The sequence below is a fragment of the Monodelphis domestica genome, chromosome 1, assembly GCF_027887165.1.
Source record: "Monodelphis domestica isolate mMonDom1 chromosome 1, mMonDom1.pri, whole genome shotgun sequence".
In the NCBI taxonomy this organism is placed as follows: domain Eukaryota; kingdom Metazoa; phylum Chordata; class Mammalia; order Didelphimorphia; family Didelphidae; genus Monodelphis; species Monodelphis domestica.
In genome coordinates, this window is record NC_077227.1 from 513,395,981 (window position 1) to 513,422,231 (window position 26,251).

A 26,251-nucleotide genomic window follows, 5' to 3' on the forward strand; every position below is an offset into this window, starting at 1 on the left:
CCCTTATTTAATGGATTAACTATATAATCCTATGCCTCTCTGCTTGGAATAGATTATACCAAATTGGGGTCCACAGGTTTCTCTACAACTTTTTTATGACCCAGGATGGTTATTAAGATATGGAATTTCACTCCATAAACTGAATTTTGAAGTTTTTTTTCTTCTATTTTATTTAACGTTTAGATTTTTAGGCTTTCTGGGTGCTGACTCTCCATTGTTTTGTTATCAATTTCTAGATTCCCCATAGTGTCTTCTCTTTAAAATGATGACTTCCTCTTGTCCAGGTATCAGTTAACTGGATTTTTTTACTCTACTTATTTAATATAGCCCAGATAACAGATCATCCATCTCATTTAGGAAAACCAGATAGGAAATAGCACCTTCAGAAAAGCTCAAAGTAGAATAACATGATGGAATCAATTGTACAATAACCCTTTATTAGGTGGCTAGTAGTTGCAAAGCATGGATGATTATTATTCTCCCCATTTTACAGATGCAGAAATTGAAACATAGCTTTTTGTTCAATGATGTACAACTATAACTGGTAAGTGTTGTAACGATTTAGCCCACTGTATATTTTATTAGATGTCACTCTGTCACACACAAATGTAAAATACAGACAAAACTATTGTTTTGAAGTTTGGCTTTACTTTATAAAAATACATAACTGAAAAGCATATAACAGTCTCCATTCAAGACAAACACTTGCGAGATTAAATATTTTTTAGTATTTCATTTTAACAAAATGAAAAATGGGTAAAATAAACTAGAAGCAAGGTTATGCATGACATTCACATTTCAAGAAGGAACAATACCAGAAGGATAGTCATCACAGAAAATGCTATGACTTATTGGAACATGTTTTCTAAAAGAAATAAATTTATCAATATGGCCTTTATTTGCATGGCTTGAAATTGCAGTTTAGTTCGCTGGAAACAATTAGATTTGTAAAACACCAGAAATGTGACCTCTTTCCCTATCTAAAGTCAGCATCTCTAAATTGGTTTCGCAACAAAACATTAAACTTCTATGAAGTACGAGCTACACTTTCAAATTTCTATATTTTCCTCTTCAGAAAACTGGCAATGAAAGGCATCTTGATGGATCCCGTCTGACTGAGAGTTCAACATGTGATATACTTGTAAGAACTCTGGAAGAAGTTTTCTAAAATCTTTAAAAATATTTTTTTTTTTTGGATGAAGAGTAGTTGATGCTAAATGGCAACACAATGACTTGAGTTTCAAATTCACCATAAAACAAGATTTTGCAAAGATTTAGATTGAACTGGCTGTTGTTTAATGGAGAAGGAAGGAATCTCTAAGGTCCTTCTATAATAAGGACATTTGCTCATTCTTCTCCACTCATTTAACTTGAAATTAAAACGTTCCTCCCTTTACATGTTCACATGTTTGCTACTCAGCACCATCTTTCTGTCTAAGAGTGGTAATAAGCTTCCTATAAGAAAATCTTAAAGAAAAATGCACCACTTTCAGACTGAGGACAACTTATTCTGAGTAGTAGGAAGCACAATGACCCAGTTTCTAATCCTTTCAAAATAATAGGGGCCAAAGACATCTGTGGGATGAAGTGGGAAAATGGTAACGAAATGGAAACAATATTGAGAGTTGAATTACAGTCAGAATATCAAGTCAAATGGAATATAAATGTTAAGGTATTTAGGTATGTTGTTAGATTAATGTAACATCTCTCTTGAGCTTTGTAAACAACTGCTAAAATATTTTATCCTGGTGACCTAAGAAGGAATGATATGTTTTCCAATAAGAACTGCATTAAGCTATCATTTTTATCCTTATCCCCTGTGAAAGACTTAAAAGTCTTCTGAAAGAAACCCAACTGGTTCAAGAACTCTTACAAGGCTGAATTAATGTTACATATTTTCAGAAAGAGGTTGCAAAATTTATACTTTGAGGTCTGCAGGTTTTTGTAATAGAAAAATGGCTTAATAGCCAGTACCTGTCAACTATTATTTCATAGTAAAACATGCTATGTTGTACCTTCACATCCTGTTCAAGGACCATAATAGTAACTGCCAGGATCTTGAGCTTAATTAAAAAAAAATAAAACAAAAAAATCCAAAACATAAAGGGCACAGAATCTCAGTATGCAGCTCCACTTCTGAAGCTGCTAATTATAGAAAAAAAGTCTTTATAAGAACTGTGCATCAAGATTGAGTTTTCAATCTCAGTGATTGCACTGCATTATCTGCACTGGAAAGGTAACAGCTGAGACATACACTGGAATTCTACCTGCCCTATTTAGTCAGTCATGCACTGAAGCTGGGATGAAGCGACTGATTATTATATCGAAAATCGTTGGCTATCTTGTTATTTATATTGTGTCAAAGGATTGAGTATGCTCTATATTACATGGCTATTGGCAACAGACATTACTAGAACACTTCCTTATTCATCTGATTTTAGTTCTTTTACAGATACTGGGTTTTGACAACACTGTGTTTATTTAAATATGATAAAGACACAGAAAGCACATGCTAGGCCCATAAGGTTCCTAATTTGGCTAAGGGTCTATTGCACAGGTATACTATGTCAGTGACAAAGAAATACGTGTAGCTCAGTGAGCTGAGGCTAGCTACAGGGTCAAAGGAAAACCTCACACAAGTCTGTTATTTTTTTAAAAGTGCCGAGACCAAGGACCCTGTGGGATTTTGTTGATATTTTCAATTCCAAGACTTTAATTATGTATAATCTTACCCTAGGTATCAGAAAATACACCCAATCATATCAGAGCCATAATCATGGAAAATAAGTAAAAATAGTCTTTAAAGCATCACTAAGATGATAACATTAGAGGTTGGAAGTGATGCTTTGGATTAACTAAGAGAGCAAAATAAGGTTTTACTCTAGCAGCATGACAGTATGGCAGCTTTAAGACAGATGATGCCCCTAAGCTCCGACAACTTGGTCTGTCTTTCCCCTTAGGCTAAAAAGCAAGTTCTTCTTGGCAAGTCTAACTATTCAAGTTTTCTGCACAATAAATGTATCTCTGGACCTCAAAGGTCCAGATAAACATTTTTTAGCAGCCAAAGAATATGAGGCATATTCATAAAGTAATTAGATGTATTCCATAAAGTTACAATTTATTACTTTATAGTCATACTACACTTTGTACAATGAGGGGGGACGCCATGGTGGTGAACATGATGGTATTCCTCTAGGAAAAACTAATGTTTATTATTTTTGAATCAATATTGCTATATAAAATTTTAAGAGTCCAAACAAAAGTGTCAGAAAGCACTTACCTTTTCTTACTCTCCTAACCAGACATGGAATCTCTTTTCTATTACCATCTCCAAATATGCTACCAGACCTTTAAGACTGACAAAATTGGTTTGGATAGCATGCCTAAATTACAGGATGGAGAATATAGTGACTACAGTTAGAAGGAAGAGAGAGAATGATGGTGGTAACTGAAGAGGACAGAAAAGGAGAGCTGGGAGGGGAAGAGGGAAAGAGAGACAGAGGCAAAAGAATTTAAGGATGTTTGCCTGCCCTTTCCCTTTTCTACCCATCTGTGGTGACTGCTTTGGGAAAACTAGGCCCAGTGAGGTGTTTCCTCCAAAGGGTCAGAGGACATGCCCTAGGCAAGGCTCCTTGCTGCCTCCAGGATTTATGCCCAATGCTTGAGCATCAACATCAAACCTAACTGTGTGTGCGTGTCTTCCCATTATCTCTGGTCTGTGGCTTGATTCCTGAAAAATCAATCTCATAATACTCTTTATCGGCATTAATTACTTCTGACCAAGAAATGACAGCAGAGGCTATGGGGAAACAGGCAGCCATTGGTATTTCCAGGTTTTGGAAGGCAAGGATTTTTTCCCCTAGTTGTTGGAGATACTGATAGGAGTACAGACTTATGAGAAGGAGAAGGCTGCCTTAAATCAGACACATATCAGCCCATTTCACTGAAACCAAAGAGATGGAAGGAATTCATTAATTCAGAATTCTTAAACATTCTCCTTTTACTTTGAGAGTAAAAATAAATTCCTTCAGATGTCATGCAACAGGAGAATGTTCTATTCCCTGTTTTCATTTTTGATTTATCACTCAGATGATGAACCAAAGTAAAATATAATTTAGAGGTGACTCACACTCTGGAAGCCACATGGCTTCACCTGAGTGAAGTGTCTATGAGATGATACTACTACCAAGCTTATAAATAATCAGACTATTTAAAAATGGGCAAATAAAAATGAATAACAGGAATCATAGCTCTTCACACCTGGAAACAATAGCACATTTTTTTCCTTCAAAAAAGTCCAAAAAATAGTGTTGAGAATATGAAATTTTATCTACACAAATGGGCAAAGCACCAAGCCTTGGTGAGGTCTCAATTCTTTTTCTTCCTGGGAATGGAATTCTCTGGTGAAGACAAGTTCTTTTCTACTTCTGGCTGCATTTTAGGTTATTTGACGTTTTTCAAGAGGGCTGTCCGGGCATTCACAACTGCCTTGAAGGCATCTTCACTGCCTGGAGCCAAACACTTGTCAGGGTGGAGAAGTACAGCAAGTTTCCGATATGCTTTGTTTATCTCATCCCTGGAGAAAAGAAGATAGTTATTTGTTATTAACATGGTGGGCCTTTTATTTTGACTTCCAATAATATTCCTTTTAATTATATTATCTAATTTAAATTATCAAGCTGAGGAAGAATAATTTTAAATAAATGCAAATAGGCAACACATAGTAACACAAAAATAATTTCATATTAAAATCATACAAAGTGATGGCTGGGAAACAAAATAAGGTAGCATGGGGTAGCAGAAAGAACACAGGACTAGAAGTAGGAAGACTGGTTTGAGACCTGGATTTGCCACAAACTCGCTATGTTACTCTGGGAGTATTTAATTTTTCTGAGTATTCATTTACTTGTATAAAAAGAAAAATAAGAGAGGTGGCCTAGGCCCTTTATCTCTAAAGGACCTGCATGACTAACTAATCAGAGAGGGGCAGAGTTAATTAGGGAAGGCTTCCTAGAGCAGTTATGAAGAAAGGAAAGTTTATGGATTAGCAAAATAGTAGGGATTTTGCATCCCATTTGTTAATAACAAGAACAAATTACAGAGGATAAAATAGATTGTGAGCACACATGTCTGTATTGAGAAATGAGAAGCAACGTTGCTCTACAGAGGCAGAACTAAGGGTAGGTGAGGTAGACAGCACCCAAGGGTACCACATATAAAGCTGCACAGTGAGAAAGTCTTCTGAGGGTGACTTTTGTACAGTTGCACACATTTCTAATGCCTAATAATTTATTCTTCTCTGCACTGAGGTCTTCATTTGTGGAAGATCAGATGGCCAGCTGCAGCAAAGGTTCAAAAGTCAGTTTGACTAGGAAATTAGGAGAAGAACTAGGAGAAGACAGAGCAACTCCCACTCTAAACCACCTTGGCCCATGAGGAGCAGAGGATTTCAGCAGCAGTCAAAGCACCAAGGATGAAAAGACAGAATGAGCTAGAAAAATGGAGTTTTCCAGCATTCTTTGCATAATGATGGCCGACCTACTTTCTCCCAGCTTCTTAGATTTTGGTGATCTGAAGACATGGAAACTTACTTGACCTAGTCATCTAATTTATATCCCGTCTCCCTCCAAAACAGTACCTCCTTCAGGTACCCTGGGAAATTATATTTTCTCTTATTGTTGGTATTTGCCTTATTGCTAGCACCATACTTACACTCAGGATAAGACCCAGGTTCAAATCCCACCTTTACTATTAACTAGCTCTGTGTACTCCAAAAAGGAAGTCACTTAATCTCTGAGTCTCAGTTTCTTTTTCAGTAAAAAAATTTGGAAATAATAATTTACATGTTTACCTCTTAGGATTATTATGAATAAAGTACTCTGTAAAAGTGATACAAACATGAGCTACTATTGGAATCTGTGGCCTAGCCACAGAGAGAAATGGACCCCCAAGGATTCTCCTCTTAGTGGACAGTAGACTCACCTGGATTTGGTTCAAGTTGTTTAAGGACCTCCACCATCAGGGTCAGGGACTCTCCAAAGCCTCAGTCGTGCCTTGCACAGTGAGACAGACTGTTCACTGGATCACCTCCTACCTTACTGAAAATAGCCCCTTGTTGAACAATGCATGTGGGTAAGGGTTTCTTTCAGGAGCTGGAAAGGACTTCTGACAATTCCCCTAAAGGCAAAAATTGCTCAACAGATGATATGCTAAATGAGTTCATGTATATAAAGTGTTTTGCAAACTTTAAAGTATTCTATAAATGCTAGTTATTGTTGTTTTTTCAAAATTATTATTATGTACCACCCCCAGCAAGGACAAGGAACTCTAAAAGAATATGCCAGCTCCTTCTGGATCCAAAGTTAGAATTTGAAATGAAACACTTATGGACTGTTGAATTAGTTCTTGGGAGTGCTTGCTATTCCTAAATGCAATGAATTAGTTCAGGCACATGTAGGTACCAATCAATATGTCTACACTTACCTGATAATGTTTGACATCAGGTTCCACGTTGTTATGGCAAAGCTAGTTATGTGATAGGGATATGTCCTTGTATGGAGCTCCTGTATTAACCTACCTACCACTATGGGTATGACTCTTTCCATAGGCGTATAAAGGCTATAAGTCTTCCATAGGCCTAGAGTCTTATCTATTCTATGGTCCACCTATTTTTAATAAGTATCTTAGAAATACTATACTAGCTCAATGTTTTAAGACACTTAATGGACATGCACTACATTTTGGACCTGTGAGCCAGGAAACTAAATTCCTGCAAAGGTAAATAGAAACTATTTTTGAGGCCAGCCTAAATTTAACCCATCACCATCATTCCCAGTAGTACTAGGGATCAACTGGCTGAGAAAAGAGACTGTAAAGAAGTCAGATGAGTAAGAGAACCAGAAGACAGAAATGCCACAGAAGCCAAGAGAGAAAATGTCCAGAAGCAGGAAGTGGTTAATAATGTCAAAAGCTGCAGTAAACTCAAAGAAGCTAAGAAAACACTCCATCCTATTTAACTGCTAATAAAATAAAAATATTGGTGAGTGTGGAGATAATTCCAATTGAATGTTAAGGTTAGAAACTAGTTGGCAAGATATCAAAGAATCAGAGAAGAACTGAGGCAATATACTCAAAAAATGAATATAAATTTATTTTTAGGAGTTTGGTTCTGAAAGGGAGAAATATAGGCTGATAGCTTGAGAGGATAAGAGGATAAGAATGAAATTCTTTAAAGAACAAGTATGAGGCATATGCATAGATCACAGGAAAGGAACCAACAGATAGAGACATTGAAGATGATAAAGGAAATTACCCCATGGGAAAGCTTCCAGAAATATGAAGGGACAGGATCAAGGGCTCAAGACAGAGAGTAAAGAAAAGGGTCTTGGTAAAGAGAACAGTCACCTCTTCCTCAGATACTACAACAAAAGAGGAAGTATGATTTAGAAAGGTGTTTATATACAGTGTTGGGAAGAAAAGAAGACTCAGTTTTCTCAATAAGTAGGAAGTAAAGTCTTCTGCTAAGAATACAGGGATAGGAGGCTGAGAGTGGAGAGAAATATTAAAATAACTACTTCAGGGAGTGTTACTGAAATCTGAATATGAAAGAAAAAAAGATCACTGAGACTGGATCACATAACTCTGAAGTGGTTGTGTGACACTTTCCAGTGATAATCAGTAGCACACAAGTCAAAAGTAAGAAGGCAGGTAGTGAAAATAACCCAGAGTTCAGTTTTAGCAAGGCATAAGTGACATGAACACAAGGGGATAAGGGATTTAAGGGTAGAAACCAGTTAATAGTCAAACTGGTCAACTATAGGGTCAAATACTTGAAAGGAAGAAAGTGAAGCCAAAAAAAATTGATGCAGAGAGAGACAGAGAGACCAAGGCAAGGTGGAAGGGCAGGAGGTCATGGTGAAAATGAAGAATAAGTTTTGATAGAGTAAGGTCGAAGTAGAGATGAATGGATCAGAGATTATAACTACAGAGAAATATCAGAACTAGAAATTGTTGAGATGTCATAGTTCTGGGGGACACTGAAGTCTACGGTATAACCATCCTTGTGGATGGCTGAATTAAAGGGAAGATATAACATGGAAGTTGAGAAAGTTTGAAAAAAATATCAACATATATGCATAGTAAAGTTTCCAAGTTTGAGGAAAAGGCTGGGGTACAGAAGGAAACTTATCAAGGACTTAAAGAAAGGATAGAGTGGCCTGGAAGTAGATCATAGGATTACAAATTTAGAACTAGAAAGGACTTAAGAGGCTATCTATTTCAACTTTCTCATTTTACATCTGAGGAAACAGACGCTGGATGGATTAAAAACTTGCCCAAGATCACAAAGGTACTATATATGGTAGAGACAGGACAGAATCCAAGTCTTCTGATTCCAGGGTAAGTACCATTTCCACGTAGCACAGTGCCTAGCACAGAGAAGGCATTTAATAAATGCTAATTGGTTAACTTGAACAAACAGAATGAACTATATAGAAGGAGGGTTTGCTGAGAAAAGATTTTCTGATTTGGCAGAAACTGACTTTAAATCATAAGGATGGAGCAAGGGTAGGAGGGTTTTCTCTGTATAAGCTAGGTAAAGTACTAGAGAAATCTATGTTTATGTGACTAAGGCTTCCACTTTCCAGGGTCCTATGATGATGGGATTAGGGAAATGAGGAAGAGAAATTATATCCAATTGTTCCTTCTATAAGCATCAAGAAAGAAGACAACAGGGCTGCAGGCAGAACAGATTAGACATCTGGATCAGTAAATATCTAGTGATATGGTCCTCCAGGACCTAAATGAAATCATGTTTGACACCAATTCCTTTGTCTCATTCCTTAATGGCAGGCTATAAGGCACACCCAGATGATACCTTGAATTTGGAACATGAACTAGACTTGTAGATGGTTGTAGTCTCTAAGTCTCTAGTCCTAAGCAAGGTCTGATAATGAGAAGTCTGGTGACTGGACACCTAACTATTATAGAGAGTTACAGCTAAATAGAAGTAGGTGGTGCCTTCACATGTAACAGCAGATTTTGTGACAAGAAAGCCTACAAAGACAGACAAGAAAACTAAAAAAACAGTGTTATGAAAACCCAGAGAGTATCCAGGAAGAGGGGGATTAGTAATGACATATGCTATGTAGAGGCCATTAGGATAAGAACAGAAAAAGCCATTAGATTTGGCAATTAACAGATAATTAGTAACTTTGGAGAGAGTAGTTTCCGTGGAGTAATGGAAGTCAGAAAATAGATTACAAGACACTGAGAAGTGACAAGAAAGTGAAGGCAATGAGTGTAAAAATGCTATAAAGGGATGAATTAATAGAATTACAGAGGTTTGCCAAGGGGAAAAAAAAGACTTACAAGTCATGGAATATCTTTATTCTAGTATATGAAAGAACACCACATAGATGAGTGATTTAATTCTTTCCTTTAGGGCTTGGAGGGCAAAACTAGAAACAAAGGTTCCAAGTTATAGAGAAGCAGATATAGTTAGTCTGGATGTAAAGAAAAACTCCAGGGCAGCTGGGTTGTGCAGTGGATAGTATGCTTGGAGTCAGGAAGCCTCATCTTCCTGAATTCAAATCTGACTTCCAACACTGACTAGCTAGATGACTGGGCAAGTCACTTAACCTTGTTTGAACTGAGGAAGGAAATGGCAAACCATGCCAATATCTTCGCTAACAAAACCCCAAATTAGGTCACTAAGAGCTGAACACACTAAAATGACTGAACAAAAACAAAGAAAAATTTCTTCAAAATTAAAGCTAGAAGCAGTTTTCTTGTGAAAGAATGGGATCCCTTTTAACAGACCAGAGACTTGTATAAATGGAGATTTTGAACCTTTGGACTTCATCCTCCAAAAATCCCTTAGTATTTCTCAAAATTCCTTTTAATCTCTCCACATTGTTGTGTGGTCACCTTTGTATAAGTTTTGAGGCTCTGCCTCCCTGACTCTCTTTTTTTCTCATGACCAGGATGGGTTCAGGTAGTTCTTTTACATTATTAATAAAACTTTAAAAATATAATAGTTATTGAATATTAATTTTAAAACCCACAAACTACATAACCACTTGTGGAGGAATAATGGTTAGATATGGGTTGAACTAAATAAATAGCCTCTGATGTCCCTTCCAAGTTGAGATTCTGTGATTAATGCTTAATTTCAGATTCTCCTATAAATATGACCTATGTAATACTGGTCAAGTTTCCTACACCAGTGGCATCACTGGTCCAGATTCAAAACCCATATAATATTAAACTGGTTAAGAGCCCTAGGGTAGCACTCAGCACCAGGGATCCTGAAATACTATTTACCTTGTGGCTCCTGGTTTGACTCCCAACATATCCCAGCTGTCTTTGCTGTTTCGAATCCTGCGAATATTATCAGCTTGTTCTTTGGTGAAACTTATGCTGATGTTTGTTAAAGGACGTTTCCCTCCATTTTCACAAAAATCAACTATAGCAGAATAAAACATCTGTGAACAAAACATTATAAACATTACAAACAAAGCTTGACCATGGGAAAACTGGATTTAGCACTAACATGCCAATGAGACTTGTTAAAATTGCTAATCATCTTTAAAAGTTATTAATGAAGGTGCTAAAAGGTGTTAAATAAATATCCAAATCAGAAGCACAGATTCTAGGGGCCTTCCTCCCAAACCCAGCCATCAGCAGAAAAAGGTGCTATAGGGAGCCCTTCTCCCAAACTTTTCCGCCAACATCACTATCTCCTTTCTCCTTCCCAGTTGGACACTGATCAGTTATTCCCAAGAGGAAGAGATCAAGGGTTTCTGTTTTACTCTGACCCTTAGATGCATTTCCCCCTTCTAAATGGTTGTGGACTTGGGTCCTCTTAAGCCTCCCTCAACTGTGGCAACCTGGCTGCTTAGAATGCTTGGAGGAACAGGAAGTCATCAAGTATAATCATTTTGGTAACAGAAAGATCAACTGGGGCTTAACAATCTGCCTTGCACTATACACTAAGGGTCATTCAAGCCATATCATCTACTCTGACAAGATGGCAGCCAAATTTTTCATTCATTGCTATCTGATCTACCAATGGCCTTTAAGGATCACCAGGTCTTTCTAACTGCCTCACAACTAAATCCTTTTACATATATTTTCCCTAATTAAAATGCAAGTTCCTTGAGAGCAGGGACTGTCTCACTTCTTTACTACTATTCCCAGCATTTGCAGTACTTGGAACTTGGTACATGTTTAATAAATGCTTTTTTTATATATTAATTTTTTGTTATTCTAAAGTTTACAAGCATCAATAACTATGAACATTTCTGTATACAAGAAAGATAAGCAGAGGAATACATTGTCCTAGCATTTTTTGAGTTCTAGCATGCATAGCTAGAGACTATAGAGTATTCTGTCTCAAAGCTGTCCTGTGTTTCTCTCTGCCTGGTCTCAAACCTTCCTCAGTTCTTTCCCTCTCATTTAAAAAACAAATGTTTTGCTGACAATTTGCCTCCTCCATCCCCCAACCCCCAGCCCTATACCAGGGCATCACTGGCACTCAAAATCCTCATCCCCTTTCACCCACTCAAGGAAAAAATACTGTTTCATGGCAAATAAGCAGTTAAGCAGTGAAGCAAAAACAAATACAAACATTGTCTGTATCTTGTCTTGTGCTGTATCCTTATTCCTATGCTGTTGTTTGTTGACCTTCATGCTTCAAGCAAACCAAAATGGCATACTATGTTGGGTCAATGCACAATAATAATAATAATAAATAACTATGGCCCATCAGACCAATATAAATTTGGCTTTACCACAGTCAGGCATAAATAGCCAGTGTGAACATTTGGTATGGAGATGTTTAAATTTGTGTATCTCACATTTCTTTTGAGCTACTGCAATTCTGCTTTGCTCACAGAGTATAATGTTTTCTTTGATGTGGGCATGGCATGATGGATGGTCCTATGCCAGGGTCTCTCATGTCTCACAACAGACACCAAAGTTCTTCAGGAGACCTTGAAGGTGTCCTTGTATGGCTTTTCCTGACCTCCCTGTGAGCACTTGTCTTGTGTCTAAAATAGTCTTTTAGGTAAATGTGCATTTGGCATCTGAACAACATAGCCAGCCCATCAATGCAGTAGAGTTTGAATGCTAGGTAGTTCAGCTGGAGAAAGGACCTCTGTCCGTACCTTATCTCACCAAATGATCTTTAGAATATTCCCAAGACAATTCAAATGATAGGCAGAATGTTTATCACTGGCTTTTTGCAGTTGTGACTGGTCACTGCTCTAATCAGGGTTAAGTCTTTTACAGTTATTTTCCATTATAATGCTGCACTTATTGTATATATTGTTCTCTTGGTCCTACTTACTTCACTCTCTATTATTTCATACAAGTCTTTCCAGATGCTTCTGAAACCATTCCTTTCATCATTTCTGTATTATATTCCTATACCATGGTTTGTTCACCTATCCTGCAAATAAGAAATCTCCTTATTTCCTAGTTTTTTGCTACGACAAAAAAACGAGTATTTTTAAACAAAGAAATTCTTTCTTTGTTCTCTGGTCTTTAGGTCTAACAGTTGTACCCCTGGGTCAAAGAGATGTAAAATCTTAGAACTTTTGGGGTATAGTTTCAAACTGATTTCTAGAATGCTGAAATAACCCAAGCTTCTACTAATAGTGCATTAGTGTACCAGAGGTACTGATGCAGGTGCTACTGCTTACTTAGAATATTGCAATGGCCTAGTAATTGGTTCTCAAGTCTTTCTGAATTCCATTCATCTTGCACTCAACCTCTAAATTCTCTTTAATATAGATTTGACCGTATCACTTCCCTACTCAATAAACTTCAGTGGCTCCCTAATGCTTATAGGACCAAATATAAACTCTTCTGTTTAGCTTTTAATGACTTTCACATCCCAATCTCAACTAACCTATCTTTCTAGCTTCACTGTACGTATTACTCCCCTCCTTCTAATATTCTGTTACCACCCAACTGGCCTTTTCTTTGTTCCTTGCACATGACTCTCTATCCCATCTCCATACCTTTGCACAACTTGTCTCCAATACCTAAAAAGCATTCCCTCCTCATCTTTGCCGCACAGGATCTTTCCCTTCTTTCAAGGTGCAGTTGAAGCAACTTCTACTTTCTTGATTACCTCAACAACTAGTGCCTTTACTCTCAAATGATACTGAAAACTTCATGAGATTTATTTGTAGTTTGGCAAAGAGGTGGCACAAAAGATAGAGTGCTACACTGGTAATCTAGAGTCCTGAGCTCAAATCCAGTCTCTGACACCTCCTAGCTGTGTGACCCTGGGCAAGTCTTAATCTCTTTCAGTTTCAGTTTCTTCAGCTGTAAAATGGAGATAATAGCATTTATTTCAAAGAATTATAAGGATGAGATGAGTTCTTTGTAAACTAAATTGCTATGTAAATGTTAGCTATCACTATTATCTATTCTATATGTATTTATGCATGCACTGTTGTCTTTCCCAGCAGAATTTAAGCTCCTTGAGAAGTGTAAGGTTAAAAAACAAACTTTAAAGAGACTGGAGGTTATATTTTTAAGATTTTTCAGACTCCAATGTGTTATAAAAGTCTCTGTATTTTATTGTATTTTGATGATTGCTTTTTTTAAGATTTAATTTTGTGGTTTTAAGTTCATATATTAATGTATTCAATACTATTCTGTTACACTGAATCATTCTAATGTACTGAGTTTTAACTAGTTATATTCTGTTACCTTTCCCCTATAACTATATTGAACAAATATTATTGAATAAGCCCATATAAAAAGTCTTTTTTTTTCTTTCTATTTTGGCTTTGTAAATTGTCACATAGAGGATAGATGGACTTCATCAAAAACTGGTTACAATTGTATAACAACCTTTGGTAAATTTAATGAGCTGAATATTTCAAATTAATTTTAAGGGGTCTTTAGACATGATTTTTAGTTTTTCTCAACTCTGATCATTTTGTCTGCCTCTTAGTTATTTATAACAAGAGGCAAGGTCCATTTTAGCAGCTGAAGTGAAGTACAATTATAATCCCCACTGCCTGATGGGACATTGCAGTCTCATACCAAAGGAGCTGGGAAGTTGATCCCAGGGCATGGTACCCCTGCATGGCTCCCAAAAAGAGGAGCATCTCTCATTTATAACTCCTCAGCTTACTATACCCTTCCACCAGAATGATCTCTAGATTCTTGGTGACATTTTTAGACCCAACATCAACAGTACAGAGGTTTGGGTTTGTTTTTTTTTCTTTCTAGATACCTCTGCCACATTTTTGTAATGATGGCAGTAATAGATTTTTTTGAAATATCTCGGCCAAGGTTGAAACATTGCTATACCTGAAAAACTTGTGACAAGTACCCATTTTCTTTAAATGTCATATAGCAGACTCATGTAAAATATGATAGTGGGTTTGCTATTGTAATTAACTTGTCTATTGTGAATTTGGGGGACTTTGGTACTTCTTTGAATGTGCATTATCTACTGTGTTATTGTTTTATTCTGAAAATCATTTGTACTCACACATGGCTGACACAGTGTGTCAATGATTAAAAGCTATATTTTTGATTTTTAAAACTTTTATTATTGTTTTTGCTTGCATGTGCAATATACTATTTCATTTTTTTTATTTTTTCTCTCCTTTTTGTATTTGAAGCACATGTCAACAGTATTGAGAAGATTTTCTTTAATCTTTTTGATTTTGCAGTAATATAAGTTTAAAATATATTTGCTATAATGTCAATGCATACCCGAAAAACTTTAGACTATGAAAATGATGCCACTGATTCTTTTAAAAAATTATGGGGACTTCCAGGTAAACATGGCGGCAGTCTAGACATAAGACTCTTCCTTTCCTCAGCACCCACCAAGATAGACTACCTCAAAAGACCCAAAAAACAAAATTCATAAGAACGAAGGGACTCTACAGTAGGGTGGAACACTGAAGGTATATGAGATTTGGGCATTTCCACACTATAAGGGGGTGAAAAGGCTCCCATCAAAATGAGAGCTGATCTACCCTCCCCCACCCCACCTACAGAGCCAGAGTCAGAGCCAGAGAGTGCCAGAATCAGCGAGTGAGTGAGGGGCACCTCTAGAGTGAGTGAGGGGCACCTCTAGGTCCCTGGGAACTGACTAAGACCACCAAAAACCTACCCCTGAGAGCAGCTATACCTGAAACCCCAGCAGGCTGAAGAGCACAGACTGTGGGTGCTCACAGGAAAATAGCATAGAGAAGGGCAGCAAACAGCAGAAGCTGGGGAATGGCTGAACAAATTGTGGTATATATTGGTGATGGAATACTATTGTGCTCAAAGGAATAATAAAGTGGAGGAATTCCATGGAGACTGGAACAACCTCCAGGAATTGATGCAGAGTGAGAGGAGCATAACCAGGAGAACACTGTACACAGAGACTGATACACTGTGATACAATCAAATGTAATGGACTTCTCCATTAGTGGCAATGCAGTGATCCTGAAAGCACACTATCCACATTCAGAGGAAAAACTGTGGGAGTAGAAACACAGAAGAAAAACAACTGCTTGAGTACATGGGTCGATGGGGAAATGATTGGGGATATAGACACTAAAAGGAACATCCTAGTGCAAACACCAACAGCATGGAAATAGGTTCTGATCAAGGATACATGTAATACCCAGTAGAATTGCACATCGGCAATAGGAAGGGCAGGGGGAGGGGAGGGAGGAATAGAATATTATTTTTGTAACCAAGGAATAACGTTTGAAATTGACCAAATAAAATTTAAAAATAAATAAATAAAATTATGGGACTTTGCTTGATGATTCTGGCTGATTCCAGGACAAGAGAATACAAAAAGAGCCATTGTACAGTGCCAAAGAAGCACAAAGCTAAACTGCATAGTGCTAATTGAGCACAAAGTCAAAGAAATCAACCAATCCCAATGGGATTGATGAAAATTTTGAGCCAAGACAAGAGGACTTGAACTTGTTTGGGGTTTGAGGTTGTGGCTATTTAACATGTGTTAAATGCAGGTCTTCCTTGTCCCACCTTCTACCAAATATCTCAAATTTGGCTCCTACCTGGCTCCTATAATCTAGTCCCTAATCTGTCTTTCATAGTGTAGCAAACTTTCTATAGTATAGTCCTGGCTACTGACTGGGTAAATGCATAATTGCTTAAATCATTTTAATTGGTCCCTGATTCAAGGACCTATTATAGGTTTATTTTCCTTTACTTAGAAATTTTTACACATAAGACTTTGATAGTCTATATTTCATCCAGAAGTTATTTTTTTAATTTGGATTTTTAAAAATATTTTTTTATTTCTTTTGCCAATTGATTCATACACCTCATAACTCAGCCTTGCATCCCTAAGTGATCACTGTGTTTTTCAATCACCCTCTTCAAGGGGGTATGTATAATTATTATTATTTTAAATTACAAAGTTTAAATTCCTTTTGAGAGTAATTTTAGGTTAAGAAACATGCTACCTCTACAAATCCAGAAAGTGAACTGTTTGGAGAAGATACAATGAAGATGCCTCCGCAGACCACAAGCTGCACCAGAAGATCCAGACTGAACTTTAGGATGTGGTGATTTGAACTGTGTGGGGTTGAATTCATTTGTTTTGTACATATACTCTTATGCCGAAGGGGACTGTCCCCTACCTGGCTTTTTGTCAATGTGCCTAGCAAGCATTGGTTTTGTTCTCTTTTCTTATCCTCATGTAATTTCATAGCTGGTATGTTTATAGGACCCAATGGAGAGACTAGTCTTCTGTGGGCCTCAGGGGGAATGTATAAATGGAGATTTTGAACCTTAGATTTCATTCCCCAGAAGTCCTTGGTATTTCCCAGAATTCCCTATAATCTCTCCTGTGTCTCCACATTGGCAAGATCACATTTTTAGTATTTAACTGGCAGTAACGCCTGCCACTCTTTCTTCCTTTGCAATGACGCAGCAAATATGGTGGTAAAGTGGGGATGGCTGAAATGGATAACCAGCCATGGGTACATGGTTTTTATTTTGTATCCTCTTTATTCCTTGATTTTTAATGATCCTTAATAAACCTCATAAAATATAATATTTTTATTATTAGAGATATAATTTAGTTTTTACAGAAGGTATTGTTTCATTTACTATACTTATATTCTCACAATCTAGTACAGTGCTTAGCACATAGTAGGTGCTTAATACTTGTTGACTAACTTCCCTTCCACATTCTAACAACTATCATTTTCCATTTTTGTCATCTTTGTCAATGTGGCAGTGTGAAGTGGAAGCTTAGTTTTTTTAATTTGCATTTCTCTTATTATAGATTTGAACATTTTTTCATATGGCTATTGATAGCTTGGATTTATTTCCTTGACAGTACTTATTGTATACTTCAACCATTTAACTTTAGAAGACTAGATCTTATTCTTATTCATATGAATTAGTTCCCTCTATATGTTAAATATCAAAATGTATCAGAGAAAATTTTTGTAAACATTTTCCTTCTGCTCCTCCTCTCCATCTTTATTAGAGAGTCTCAGTGAGGAAGACCTAGGTCAAGTCCCACCTCTGACATATACTAGCTGCATGACCAAGAGCAATTCATTTTTGTTCTCTCAATGCTTTATGCAACTCTCTAAGACTTTAGGCTACATTAATAGAATGAATTTCCTACATTAATGAAATCACAGGTTCAATCTTTAACCCTTCTAAGATTATATTAATTTTATGTAAAAATTTTTCAATATTACATAATCAAAATTATCCATTTTATTTCTTGTGACCCTCTTTTACTTGTTGGTCAAGTATTCTTCCTCAACACATAATTATGGAAGTTTCTTCCCTGATCCTCTAATTTGTTTATGATAGTACTTTTTATATATAGGTAGTACATCCATCTGTAGCTCATTATGGTATGCAAAGTTTATCTAAACCTAATTTCTGCCAGACTACTTATCAATATGCCTATTAGTAATTTCTTAAATAGTGTATCTTTACCCCAGTAGTTGGAGTCTTTATTTTTATTGAATACTATACTACTATGTTGGTTCCTAAATCTTGTGTCTTTAATTTGTTCCCCTGATCAACTTGTCCATTTTTTAACAAATACCAAATAATTTTGATGGTTACTGCTTTATAGTAGAATGAATGAATAAAAAGCATTTAAGTGCTTGCTACGTGCTAAAGTACTATGCTATGCACTGGGGATACAGACAGAAAAGTAACCTTGTCCCAATTCTCAAGGAGATCATACTCTAAAGGAGAGAAAGAAAATAGTGCAGATAGTTACAAGTCAGATAGAAAGTCCCAGAGGTCCTTAAGGTACAGCAGGGTCTATAGTGCATTATTTCTGTGTCATATCTATATTAATAAAACATGTCAAGTTTCTGCTGTTGAACCATTCAGCAGGGCCAAGGTCTCTGACTCTGAGAACTTCCTTTCTTGGATCTTCAGTAGCTGCGACTGCTGAGGAAGCACAGCTGCCTCATCTGGAGAGGGAATTAAGATGCCAGGCTGCATCCTCATTAGGGTTATATTCCCAAAAGAATGGCTACCAGAATAGGCCAGAAGTTGGGTCAGTAGAAAAGAGAAATTTGGCCATTCCTTTCAGGCTTACCTGTCTGTCACTGGAAGTTGGCTGGCAGTTGGCAGAGGGAAGAGCAGGCTCCTTTTCCACTGGAGCTGCTCCCCTAGATGACTTCTGTGGTGGCCAGGGTGGGAAATGAGCTTGTATTTTGGGGGAAGCTTCTATCTCCAGGGCTCTTGGGCCTAACAGCCTATCACCAATTATTGACTGGCAATTGGTATGGGTGGTGGCAGAGATAGCAGGCACTTTCTCCACAGTGGCTGCTGTCCTGAATGGTGGGTATAGTGGACATACTGGAAGCAGATCTGGTGGTTTGTGGGGCACTGCTGTTCCTGGGGCTCTTGGGCTTGGATGCTTGCCATTGGTACCTGGCTGGAATTTGGTATAGGCAGCAGCAGGTCCCTTTTCCACAGAGGTTGCTTTCTTAGGTGATGGCTTTGGTGGCAAGGTTGGAGGCAGAGCTGGTGTTATGGAAAGGGTTGCTTTTCCTGGGGCTCTTGAGCTTGCCTGCCCTTCTGTGGTAGTTGGTTGGCAGTTGGTGTAGGGATGGCGGGTCTCTTTTTCATATGGGTTGCTCTCTTGGATAGTAGCTATGGTAGCCATGCTAGAGCAAAGCCAGTGGTCTGAAGGGTGCTACTGTTCTTTGGGTTACTTGCTTTCCAATGGCAGTTGGTTGGCAGTTGGTGTGCATAGTGGTAGATGTGTGGTATGAGATTCAGTGTGTAATTCTCAGAGTAGTATTTGGCTTGTAACCCCAATTTTCAAGACTCCTGAGTAATACTATTCTTTAGACTAAAACTGCATCCCCCACTCCATAAAATGTTTAGTTTTTCTGACCTATTTTCCAAAACCTTGAGAAGAGTTTATCTGTAGCCTGTAAAGAAAGTCAACTATAAGATTAACTGGAGGAGGAAAGAACTAGAAGTTTCAAAAGTATCTCTACTATCCCAGGCTGAAAATCCCATGATAATCACAGATTTTATTTTTATCATGAGGGTCTTTAGGGGTACATAATGATGAAAATCACATGCTCAAGATTTGAAATATCATAGCCCCCTACCCCCACCCAATGGGATTGGACAAGGGGAAGGAAGAGAATCTTGCATCAAGATTATTTTAAAAGTCTGTGATTATACATACAGGAGAGAGGACATTTTTGCCCCAAGCAAGCTACAGGTAGAATCCCCTTTCCTTCTCCCTTCCCTGCTATTTACTATTTTCTCCAAATAAAGCCACTTCAAGTCTCCTGTCTGCTCATGAGAATGATTTCTGGGGGTGAAAGCTGCCCCAAAATTCCACTCCACACACAGAGATAGTAGGTCCCTTCTCCACAGGAGTTGCACCCCTAGAGAGAGGCTGTGATGGTTGGTTGGATAATGTGGGAATTTGGGGTAGAAAGGGAGGGATGGAGACATGGTACTATAAAGCTTTCCTCCTTATTTTCTTTGAAGTTCTTGACTTTTTTTTAATCTTTTTAGTTCAATAAAGGAAGATTTTTGTGGCTTGACCAAAAACTGATTAAGCAAATTAATTTAAATAGCTATGTCATTTGTATTATATTGGCATGACTCAACCATGAGTTATCAACCTCTCTACAATTGCTTAGGTTTGTCTTTATTTTCTTAGACAGTGTTGGGATAGTTGTATTCACATAATTCCTGTAGGTAAAAACTCATATTTTGTAAATTTCACAGTATAGAATATAACAAAGTAATTTTTAATAGAATTAATCTCTGCCTGCTGGGTTTTATTGGTGATATATGGAAAAGTTAATGGTTTGAGGCTTATTTTTTTAAATATACTTTTTCTTTTTTATCTTATAATTGACACACATGAAGTAACATGAATATTTTCATATAAGAGAATAAAAAGTCTCATTTGTGAAATTGAGCATCTCCATCACAAACAACTTGCTCTCTTTTTAAAAAGTATATGACAGGGGGAAGCTGGGTGGCTCAGTGGATTGAGAGCCAGGCCTAGAGATGGGAGGTCCTAGGTTCAAATCTGGCCTCAGACATTTCCTAGCTGTGTGACCCTGGGCAAGTCACTTAATCCCCATTGCCTAGCCCTTACCACTCTTCTGCCTTGGAACTAATACAGAGTATTGATTCCAAGATGGAAGGTAAGGGTTTAAAAAAAAAAAGTATATGACAAGTCATATTTCTATTTCAGAAAAGCTATAGGGCTTGTCTGTGTCTTCCCCCAAATTTCCATGTTTTCTTCCAACTTTTAAAAAATTCTTCAATAACTCTTTTCTTTAATTTTCTTTACATCATTATTATTCATTCACTTCCTAAGTATCCTATCATTAAAAACAAAAAGAAAAATCTTCTCTTGTGACAAATAAGAACTGGCAAGCAAAATGAATCTACATGTTAGTCATATCTGAAAATCCTGATTTTGCATCTGATTTCTATTACCTCCCTGATAAAGCAAGCTTCGTCATCAGTCCTCTGGAGTTATGGGTGACTATTAAACTGATCAGGGTTTTTAAGTCTTTTGAGGTTGTCCTTCTTTACAATTTTGTAGTCACTGTAAAATGATCTGCTCACTTCACTCAGTAACATTTCATTCACCTCTTCCAAAGTTTGTGTGAACCTTCCATTTCATCTTTTTTTATGGTGCAATAATACTCTGTTATATTCATATGGCACAATTTCTTCAATCATTCCCCAGTCGATAGGCTCTTGCTTCCTATCACCCAGGAAAAGTTTTAAAAAAATATTCCATGAGAGGCTTTGGAAATATCTCTATTTTTAAAGAGTTCCCATCATCCAATAAAGATGCTAACAATCTAAAAATACTAAACACTGTCTTTTATGTGCCATCTGAAAGTTCACAAAAACAGATGAGTTTCTTCCCTTTCTTGACAATGATATTTCTTTTTTTTTTCTTTTTTTTTTTAAACCCTTACCTTCCATCTTGGAGTCAATACTGTGTATTGGCTCCAAGGCAGAAGAGTGGTAAGGGCTAGGCAATGGGGGTCAAGTGACTTGCCCAGGGTCACACAGCTAGGAAGTGGCTAAGGCCAGATTTGAACCTAGGACCTCCCGTCTCTAGGACTGGCTCTCAATCCACTGAGCTACCCAGCTGCCCCCGACAATGATATTTCTTATGAGATTTCTATTAGTTTCTAAGAGTATTTTTTCTATCAGATAAGCAAATATTAGCATTGTTATATGAGTTATGTGAGATTCTAGGATTATATTAATGCTATGAGTCTGAACTTCAGAGTTTCAAAGTATCTAGAGCCACTGCAGGTAGATTATTCCCTTTTAATGTTGGGTGTTTCAAGGTTGTTTGACAGGAATATTGACCATGAAGTTCTTTTTCTGCCCAGTTAATTTGAAATAAGCTTACTGTGGTAGGTATATCCTAGGACTTTTAAAGACACAAAATAGAAAATACTCACTGATATTCACTTAGGTACAAACTTAATAAAAATCACTGACTCACAAGAATAGATTGATACAGTAAACCTTCGGCAAATGACTGATGGTTCTGAAAGATATATATCATTGATGCACTCTCATTCCCAATCTATGAATCAATGATTCTGGGTTTACTTGTACCCTACTTGGGCATTTTCTTTTCTTGTTCAGAAATAGAGGCTTTGAATTATACCATTCATGTTCAAAATTTGACACAGTTCTGTCATCATAGCAATCAGATGCTAGACTGTTCAATGAAGAGAGAGTGATACTCAGTATACATTTAAATTTGCTAGTGAAACCCTAGGGCTGGATGTTCCTACTTTTCTGCCCAACTTAATGCTCTCCTTATTGTCCTCCTCCAAATCAAGATTCACCACAGTGTTATAGGAGAAAACCCATCTCTTTGGGGAATCATACTTCAGAGTCAAGACAAAACTTTCAGGGAACCATGTTTCATCTTTCTTAAACTGCCTAGGGATCTATACCCAAAACACTACCTACCTTCTCCAACTCCATCTCTCCTAGCTTATTCATTGTAGAGTACATTTTCACTTACCCTCTAACTCATCCCACTAATTATTCTAAGTACAACAATAATTCTCTATCTTCTCCACATATTCAAATGTTGTTCTCAACAACACATTTTGTGATGACCTCCCAGGAGCCAGTATTAAAAGCTGACTTAACAAATCCTTTATAACTCAGGATTGAAAATGATATTCCTTTCTATTCTCTCACATAGTTGCTAATGTCCAGTTAAGGCCAAAGGAAATCTCCTAGAAAATTCTTGACTTATTTAAGTTTATAAAATCACTGACTCACAAAAATAAGTAGACTGAAAGGCCGAATAGTCTCACAAGAGAGATTCCTACCAATCATGAAGGGGACTATTTTCTAGGAACAATGACTCACTTAGTCTCTTAGTAAATACATTTTTTGGTTTGTTGAATTCTTAGAATTTAAACTAAAATATAACACAGTCAGTTCTGGCACAATCCCTATATGACTAACTTACCTGGAACATTTCATTGATTCCTTCACCAGTTTGTGCTGAAGTCTCAAAATAAAGGAACCCTCTGCTTTCAGCCCAAAGGCGTCCTTCGCTTTCATCTATGCAGCGATGCTTGCTACAGTCAATCTTAAACAAAAAAAGGGAGAGAGTTGTAATACTTTTTGTATTCTTAGCAGAGTGACTTAACCAAATGTTTCACCTAAAATGGGCACCAGTGAAGTTAAGGGTTATTAGCAAGGAAAGTGGAGGAGGGAAAAGGAAAAACGAAATGCAAATAGTAAGAAAAAAGAGGAAAGAGAATGAGAAACAGTCATAGAGTAGAGGGTACTGGAAGTCACTCAATCATGAATATTCTACAGTTTACCTACCCTGTGCAAGAATGAACATCAGGAGTTAAGTTATAGAAAAACTGCATAATACACGTGGAAAAGAAGAAAAAATAATTACAATTATTGAATCATGGTAACAAAATCAATGATATTAAGAATGATTACAAACACTTTGTTCTTCGTGCTTAGCTTTTAGCTGGTACAGAATTAACTCCCTAATTGAACATTTAAACGGAATAGTCTGTCTCCTGGGAATTTATAGCCTATTATATTATAAATAGGACTTATATTACACTATATATCTATGGATCTCAATGATTAGCTCAATTGTAGAGCTATAACAAACACAGCAAAGGGAATTAAGACTATTATGAAAGGTTTGCTTTATAAGTTTCTCTATATATCGGTTTATAGGTTTCTGGTAAAATTCATGTAGGAGTATACATAGTAATCAACTTCATGCTTTGACCATGTTCTGATCATCAAAAACAATAATAACACTTTTATAGTACTTTAAAGTTTGCAGTATATTTTACATTTATTATCTCATTTAAACCTCACAATAACCCTGAGACAGTATTCTAGGTATAATTATTGTGATTTTGCAAATAAAGAAAACAAACCATGTCTCTGGGTGCTTAAATAACTTGTTCGTGGTTACATAGGTAATAGGGGACAAGATCTGAATGCAAATTTTCTTGACTGCAAGTTCACTGCTTTATCCATTATGCCACATTACTTGAATATTATAATAGGAGCAATGTCACATAGTTAATATAAGGTTGCATGCTAAAGCTGTTTATTCTTCAAAATCAATACCACCTTGCTGTGGATCACATTCTATATTTGCATCCTTGACCACTGGAATGAAAAGCTTTCTAGTGCTGGGTTTTTTTTAAGAGAAATAAATGTATTTTTTGAAAAGTTTTTTTTTTGCATCTCTTGATATAATATTACTTTTTTGGCATTTATATGAATAATTATATTTATAGTTTTCCTAAAACTAAACCAACCCTGCATTCCTGGTATAAGCCTAACATGGTCATAGTGTATATTTGTGATATGTTGCTGTAGCCTCTAAGCTAATGTTTTATTTTTTAAATTTCCATCAATGTTTAAAAGGGATATTGGATAACAGTTAATTTTCAACTGGTTTCTGTTTGAATCCAATCATTGATTAATAGATTGTTTCAATTTCCATGTATTATATTTTTATACATATTATTGTTATTTCATTCTAGCTACAGTCTGAAAATGTAGTATTATATGATTTTTCCATTTTAAATTTGAATTCATTTAAAGTTTCTGAGGTACATAATCAACTTTGTGAGGATTCCAGGCATAATTTTTTTAAAGTGTATTCCCTGCTTCTCTATCTCCATCTATCTGTTACTTCTAACTTATTACATTATCAGTCATTTCTTAATCTTTACATTAAATGTTTCATAATGTTTTCAAATCTCCTATCCTATTTTTTGTATGTTTCTTTTTCTAGTGCTATTAATAATTTTTTAGTGAATTTAACTGTCAAGTTATTTGGTGCATGCTACTTTATTGTGCTTCTCCCATATGCTATTATGTAATGCCCCTGTTGTTCTTTCAAAGATTTCTAATTCAATTTTTATCACTTGAACATAAAAGTGTAGAGAGAATTTTGAGGTTTCAAAAGTGTCTTACAAATATTATATCACAACAATTCAATGATAAAAGTACCATGGTGTCTATATTTAGAGATTAGGCAACTGAGACAAGTAATTTGTGACAAGTCAAAGGCCTGGTAAGCATAAGAAGAAGGAACCAAAGCTAGATTGTCCTAACTCTGAGGCTAGTACTTTCCCCATTATATATATGCTTGCACTTAGATTAATTTGCTAATATCAATGCATTATATATTTTTCTAAATATTTAATGTAAACAACATACTGATGTTACAAGCCATTTTGTAACTTTTTCCTTTAATGGGAGAATTCAGATCACTCATTTATTTTATTTATTACCACATATAGGTCATCAATTGTTTATTTTCAAGTTAAAACACAGCCAGCATGCATGTATTTCACATATCCAGGGACCTCATGCCTTCAGAACCTATATATTTTGTGATTATTTTTCAAACCAAAAGACATCATTTTTTCACAAAATCTCTTCAAAATCTTTCACCACATCATACCTTCTATAGAAATTTTGATATGCCCTTTTCCTGGGTTTAGCCACTCCAAACTTACACATAGTAGCACATCCCAAGGACAGAACAAATGCTGCAATAATATGAATTTGTAAGCATTTACTCAAAAGTAAATGCAGTTGTGGTTTTGCCAAAATGGGAGCAGACATGTTAACAATTCTTCCTCAGCACCAACGTCCTTCCCCAGTGACTGTGAAAACTCCACTTATATTTCTTATAATAAACATTACATGATTTATTTCTGAGTAGTGACTAGAGTATTTGACTAAAGTCAAAATGGTATGGAACTAACTCCTGGTCCTAACCTTTATTACTTCTCTGAAGACAGGCAAGCCATTTCTTTTCTCTAGACTTGGTGCTCTCATCTGTGAAATGGAGATTTAATATTTTTTATAGCACCTGCCTCACAAGATTGTTGAGCAGCTCAAGTTAGAAAATACAAATGCATTGAAAACATTCAAGTGCTATATAAAGTTTTTTCATTATGACAGTGCTATTTGTTCTTACTGTTATCTCAAAGAAGTGAAATCTGTCTTAATATTCTAAGCCTTATTTCAACTATTAAATCTAGTTAATCAAATAAGTTCTATTTTAGTTTTTAAATTATTAATACCTACATTTCTCAGATGTTTATAGATCAGAATATTGACTTCAAGATTCCTTTCTTTCCATTTCCCTTTGTTCTTTTTTCCTATCTGGCTTAAATAACTTTGTATTTATTTTTAAAGACAT

General features: G+C 36.4%; 1 protein-coding gene across 4 annotated transcripts in view; it reads right to left on the bottom strand.

Moving 5' to 3' along the window:
- Positions 1–416: 416 nt before the first annotated feature.
- DNAJC27 (DnaJ heat shock protein family (Hsp40) member C27) overlaps positions 417–26,251 on the bottom strand; it is a 64,391-nt gene continuing 38,556 nt past the window's right edge. For 2 of the 4 annotated variants that reach the window (XM_001370739.4, XM_056813133.1), the window contains 3 exons: positions 23,009–23,131; positions 10,324–10,484; positions 417–4,576 (listed from right to left, as the gene is read on the bottom strand). In XM_001370739.4, the coding sequence (XP_001370776.1) occupies positions 4,444–4,576; positions 10,324–10,484; positions 23,009–23,131 (417 nt within the window). In that variant the 3' untranslated portion in view covers positions 417–4,443. Of the gene's footprint in view, positions 4,577–5,982; positions 6,178–10,323; positions 10,485–18,589; positions 22,986–23,008; positions 23,132–26,251 lie in introns of those variants that run through there. The other 2 variants (XR_001623373.2, XM_007475927.3) reach the window with 2 other exon arrangements.